Source organism: Dermacentor andersoni, chromosome 5 (genome assembly GCF_023375885.2).
Source record: "Dermacentor andersoni chromosome 5, qqDerAnde1_hic_scaffold, whole genome shotgun sequence".
Lineage (NCBI taxonomy): Eukaryota > Metazoa > Arthropoda > Arachnida > Ixodida > Ixodidae > Dermacentor > Dermacentor andersoni.
Genome location: NC_092818.1, coordinates 1,227,675 through 1,233,674, shown reverse-complemented (window position 1 = coordinate 1,233,674; position 6,000 = coordinate 1,227,675). Strand labels below are relative to the sequence as shown.

The window sequence follows — 6,000 nt, the reverse complement described above, 5'->3', positions numbered from 1 at the left end:
TATATATATGGATAACTGAATCGTGCAGGATCCTGTTGCGTAAATGTGGAGCACATTGCCTTGACACGTACGCGTGCTTTAGTTTCAGCGCACTAAATTTGTGAATGTTGGCCCTAATCTTTAGTTGTCCACAGAGGCATATTGGTTCGTCTCATGACGTTACCGCTGCGTGCCTGACCGACACCGCGGTGCTATTGTAGTGTTGCACCAACTTTGTGCCACTGACGTTGTTGCCTAGCTAAGCGCTAGTGAGCTGTATGGCATTTGGTGGAAACAACTGGTGTTTGCAGCACGGCGGTTACTTCCCTACGAGAAAAGAAAAAAAAAAAAAAGAAAATGCTCCGCAGCGCATAGAGCTACACAAAGCACGCTTACTACGCGTCCCATGGTTAGACTAGTACACTCTTCCACACGGTGAAAGAATATTATCATATTATGATGCTTACACCAACCGTGCTCTACCATGACCACAACAACCGCCATGTTGAAAAGAAAAACATTTTAGTTGCGTATCTTCTCATGATCGGCTGAAACCTCTATGGCTCAAACAATAATAATCATATAGCAAGAAATTTAAATTATGTCAAATAAAAGTGAAATAAAATTGTTACCTCACATAGAGAGCGTATTATTTATTAATAGCGAGAAACTTCACAAATACGAAACTGTGGAAACGTGACGGCGTAGTTCGGCAGCCATATTAACAGCGAGCTGTTCGAGCGAGGCATGGAGCGAAGCGTGCGCGGTTGTGAAGATTTTTCTAGAGGAACCGTGGTGTCATTGCCTGCGTAACCTCATTTAAGTAGTATTAGTGTTGGACATTTTCACCCTTGGAAGACGGCATGATTACAGGCCAATGGATGGCACCTGCTTTTAACACCGACTACGCGGCTTTGTGGACCCATCGTGTGTGGAATGACGTGCGCACTTTTCCCTGCTCTTGATTCTGCCATTTGGAGGTAATTATATATTGAACTTATTTATGTTTCTAGTGCAAGTGGTTCTTTATCACAAAGGTGTCAATACTGCAGTACATTGTCGTTGACTCGAGTGTTCTACTACGTGACGTTTGCATGACACATCAATGCTTGCGAGCTTGGTGCTTGTTTCTGAGCCCGAGTCAAACGCGTAGGGTTTTTTGTTTTTTTCATATAACTTGTCGAAGGTTCTGGCGTAAACGATGGTGCCCGCATTACTTCCAGAAAGTACTACACAATTCGTGTCGCGCATACAATCTGATTACCCTAGGTTAGGCGATAACATATATACAGTACAACAAATAGAATCAACGATAACATTCGAGTAAGTTACAGCCATGCAGGTGCGCCTTGCGCAGAGCGATAAACTTAAGTGGTCAGTGGGTGAGTGCAGTTACCGAGAAAAGTTAACGTGTCAATACGAACCAGTGTCGTGCAAGGCTTGTGCTTTGAATAGCACATAGAAGTATTAAGCGTATACTGGCGCGCACCTGTAGCTCAGCCTAACGTGTAAAAGAAGCGCATACACTACTGATACACGTCTGTATGATGTATAAGTAGAATTGCTTGTATGAAGTGGTTGCCTTTTTACTGAATGCATATAAATATTTCTTTCAGATGGTGATGTGCAAGAGTTACGAAATGTGTAAACGTGTGCAAGGTCATCAAGGGAGCATTCAAGACGTTTCATCGCTAAACACAAGCTCAAGTGTTCTAATAAGTGTCAAATTTCAACACCAAGCTGCTTTGGCTGCGTAAAGTTCACTGAACCGGCTGGTTCTTTGCGACACACGATGGCAACCACAAAAAGCAAACAAGCTATGGCCAGCTTGAATCCCAGTATGTAAACGTTTACCAGTGGTTCCTGCTGGCCATGGCTCACTATCCCTGTTGCACAATCGATGCCAGTTGCAATAGGAACTGGAACCTGCTCCGATGTGGACCAACTGGGACCAGTTGCAAAGGGGCCAACTGGGACCAGTTGCAATGGGAACCAACTGGGACCAGTTGCAATGGGGACCAACTGGGACCAGTTGCAATGGGGATCAACTGGGACCAGTTGCAACGGGGATCAACTGGGACCAGTTGCAATGGGGACCAACTGGGAATTGTTCCATAATCCAGTTGAACTGGAACCAGTTGCATTCCCAGTTGGAAATTTTCACCTGGGAGTGCAGCACGTTTTAAGCACTGGGATCGCTTAATTTTTTGCAAGCTTTCTACTGAGCTAGACATCCAACGACATTAAAAACAAGATATGCTCACCTTCCCTTGAAACAGAGTCGATCAGCCTATTGCACATATCGAGCGGAGGACATAGTCGTGAATACTTTTACTATACTTTTATCAGATCATCTGCCTTTCACTACGGCGCACAGCGGTAAATCCTAACGTCATCTACGACATTAGGCTATCTGTAATCAACTAAAAAAAGCTAGATTATCCTATGAATCTTTTTAAACAATTTTTCCATTCTCTTACGGAGGCTAGAAAAGGGAAATTTATGCCGTCGATCTAGCATTGCAGCTGCCACCTATGCTCGTTGTTTACATTTCTTGCACCGCTCCTCCTCTTCTAGTTTCACTATTCAAACGCAAAGCATTCGCAAATATGTGTTCTTTTGTTTATTTGCGAATTTATTCATTTACCGCCAATACAAACGCTTTGTGCTTGCCAAAATCGCAAGACAAGCGCTGAACAGATCGCAGAAGCAGACGACAGAGAACAGGTTATAACTAGCGCCACTCTGCTTGTACGTTCTTTCCCTAGCGGCGAAACGGGAGAACTAGACCAGGCGTGCTGGAGGAGAGAGATCTGTGCGGGTCTGGAGTTCAGTAGGTCGTGCTCGTGACATTCTACCTCTGCACCACGCCGCGTGAGTGCCATAGAGTTTCCTACAAAAGTAATTTTGTAGGAAACTCTATGGTGAGTGCTACCGATCGCAGCGCCCCCAACGGCGTTACGGTCTTTTGGCTTCACCATGGTTCTTCATTCTATGGCTTCACTTTGAATGCATTGAAAGAGCGGCCTTTCCGGGCACTCTCCATGTTCTAGTACACTCTACTTTCGCGGAAGGCGAACGAAGTTTGTATAGGTGTTCTGTGGCGAACGTTTCAGAATACGACCCGGAGGTGTCTGCATTCTTTCTGTTGGTGCGTGGAGGAACAGCGCTGCAAGCTGCCGCAATGAACGCCGTGCAGAAAGCAAAACGTCGGTTGAGTTCCTATCCAGATGCGTTTCTGAGGTGTTCCAAGCAGGTAATAACAGTGTATGTGAAGTCGATCGCTGCTCTGTGCTAAATAGGTAATAGAAAGAAGCGCAAGGATGTGCTTGCTTGGGGGAAATCTGGTAAATTTGACACCCTGACGCTGCTGCGACAACGACCGGTGAGCCCCATCAAGCCAGCTTTCTTACTGTTGTTGATTAACTTCTGTAGTGTCCATGCTCCGGCAGAGGTGGTGTTAACGTCCTTCAATTGATTGTGGAGCGGCTGATGGCAAGTGAGCATTTGCATGTGCTTGTGTTGACTAGTGTAATATCACGGTTGAGAGTTTTTGACGCTCGCTTGTTTGTTGTTGCGATAAGAATTTTAGGTGCACACAAAATGCGTTAGCGCTTTCATTATTGAGCAAAATCATGAAGCAAATTTTGAAAAATGCAGACGGTGAAGTCCCATTAGGCGTCGCAGATATTCTCATGAGCGAGCATGGAAGTAAGAAGCATTGCCTGCTTTACTATATGTCTGCGGCTTAGCAAAAAAATAATAAAAATAAAAATAATAAAAAAAAGCTGCCAAATTCTTTCCCTTTCCTCTTCACTGGATGGATGGATGAATGTTATGAGCGTCCCCTTTGGAACGGGGCGGTGGGTAGCACCACCAAGCTCTTGCTACTATACTGCCTAATGGCCTACCTAGGAAAAAAACACGAGAACTCCCACAACCAATTTTTCGAACTCCCTATTGTGAACTTTGCTTTTGTACGTCTCTGTTTTTTTTTGTCATTTCCCTATTTTCTCTTCCACCAATCTTCCAATCGCCTCTTACTAATCTATATTGCGGACATGTTTACTTTTCCCCTGCTCTCACTGGACCCAAGGGCTTCAAGGAGGCCAGCGGTGCCTAAATAGACTGCTGGGCAGATGTCTTCACATTCTAATAAAACATGCTCCATCGTTTCCCTAGCTTTACCGCAGCAAGCACATGCTTGATCTCGCTTCGAAAAGTATTGAGCTTCCCTTTGAGCTATCATAAATTGTTCCTTTCCTGATTTCGTCTTTCCCTCTTAAGTAGTTACTCATGGAAGGTTTCTTTTCTATTGCCGCCACCCATGAGATTATTTCAGTCTCACTGACTTCCTGCTTGACATTCTTTGTTGCTTTGTCGCTCACTCTACAGGCCGCATACTTGCTGGTAAGCTTCCTAGTTCTTTTCCTCCACTGTGAATCAATGTTCTTCCTGTACAACACTCTCCCACCCCATTTACTTTCTTCCATATTCCTCAGTCATTATTCATAATCAATCAGACTGTGAGCTTCCCTCACTTAAAAACTAGTCAAGCCCATATCACCCTGCACAGCTTCATTTGTAGTCTTCCCATGAGTGCCCAATGTGAGGCTTCCCACTGACCTTTGGTTCCCATTGAGTCCTGCTTGTACCACTGATTTCAAGCAAAGAACCGCATTTCCAAAAGTACGTCCTGGAACCATTACACCTTTCCACATACCCCGGAGCACTTTGTACCTATTGTATCCCCATAGCGCTCTGTTCTTCATTATGGCTGCATTTGTATTCCCCTTTACTGTTATTGTTTTTTTTCCTGTGTTTCCATATATTTATTGCCTTTGTTTATCCATATACCAAGGTATTTATATTGTAAGCATTTAGGCGGACTTCATCTGTACAAAGTCATCATCAGTCATCGGTTCGTTTTTGCGTCGGCGTCATTTTTCCTTTTTGTAATAAAGCATCTTCTTGACCGTGGTCCTTCAAGTGGTGGAAGCGCTTTAAGATCCCTTCGACCTCACTCCTCTTTAAGATCTCTCCTGGGGCTACGTTCAGGATGCTGTTTGAGCCAAGAGGCCACCATGTCGCAAGACCAGCCCGCAGCGTCCATCAGCTCGGTTCAAGTGCCAGCCACCCCCACTCCCAGCCCTGCCAACAACTGGTATCGCGATCCTGAAATCTTCTATGGCTTGCCTGGTGAGGACGTTGAAGACTGGCTCGACAACTATGATCGTGTCAGTGAGTACAACAACTGGAAGGAGACATTGAAGTTAAAAAACGTATAATTTTATGTCTCTCAAGTAGCCAAAACATGGTTCCTGAATCATGAGAGAGACTTCTGTGATTGGTCGCCTTTCAAGGAGCAGCTACAGCGGATTTTTGGCACACCCATGGTCCGTTTCAAAGTTGCCCGTGGGATTGTCTTCGCTTCCTGCCTGGTGCGGTTCAAAGAAAGCTCTACATTAATCACCACTTCAAACACGACCACTGAGCGAATCCTCCTACCTCAAGGCTCTGCAGTGACCTGTTATGTGGACACCCAACCAGTCTCCCTGCTCCCTCTTGCCGCCTCGCAAGCTCTTCCTCAACAGGGTAAATCTGCTTTATCTGCCCTTGCTTCCGTGATAAGTCCTGACCTTGCTGCTGCGCAGGGTGAAGCGTTGCTAAAATTGCTCACAAAGCATCAGGCCTCCTTTGATACGAATGCTTCGTCACTCGGACAGACCTCTGCTGCCTCCCATCGTATCGACACCGATGGCCAGACTATTTATTGTGCGCCGTCGTCCCTACCGAGTCTCTTTGACCGAATGCAAAATCATCGAGGAGGATGTCGCCGATATGTTGAAAACAAACGTCATACGTCCCTCCACCAGTTCTTGGTCATCACCCGTCGTTTTAGCGCAGAAGGATGGATCGGTATGATTTTGTGTTAACTACCGTGTGCTAAACAAGATCACCTGTAAGGATGTAAGGACGTAGATTTTCATGTGATCATGATAACAGAAACTTGGTACGTTT

The 6,000-nt window shown here is 45.2% G+C and overlaps 1 protein-coding gene across 2 annotated transcripts in view; it reads left to right on the top strand.

The window, feature by feature from the left end:
• Window positions 1–2,926: 2,926 nt before the first annotated feature.
• Window positions 2,927–6,000, top strand: part of LOC140218438 (NADH dehydrogenase [ubiquinone] 1 alpha subcomplex assembly factor 8-like) — a 164,276-nt gene continuing 161,202 nt past the window's right edge. The window contains exon 1 of one of the 2 annotated variants that reach the window (XM_072288141.1): window positions 2,927–3,235. In XM_072288141.1, the coding sequence (XP_072144242.1) occupies window positions 3,164–3,235 (72 nt within the window). In that variant the 5' untranslated portion in view covers window positions 2,927–3,163. The remainder of the gene's footprint in view (window positions 3,236–6,000) is intronic. The other variant, XR_011894688.1, reaches the window with a different exon arrangement.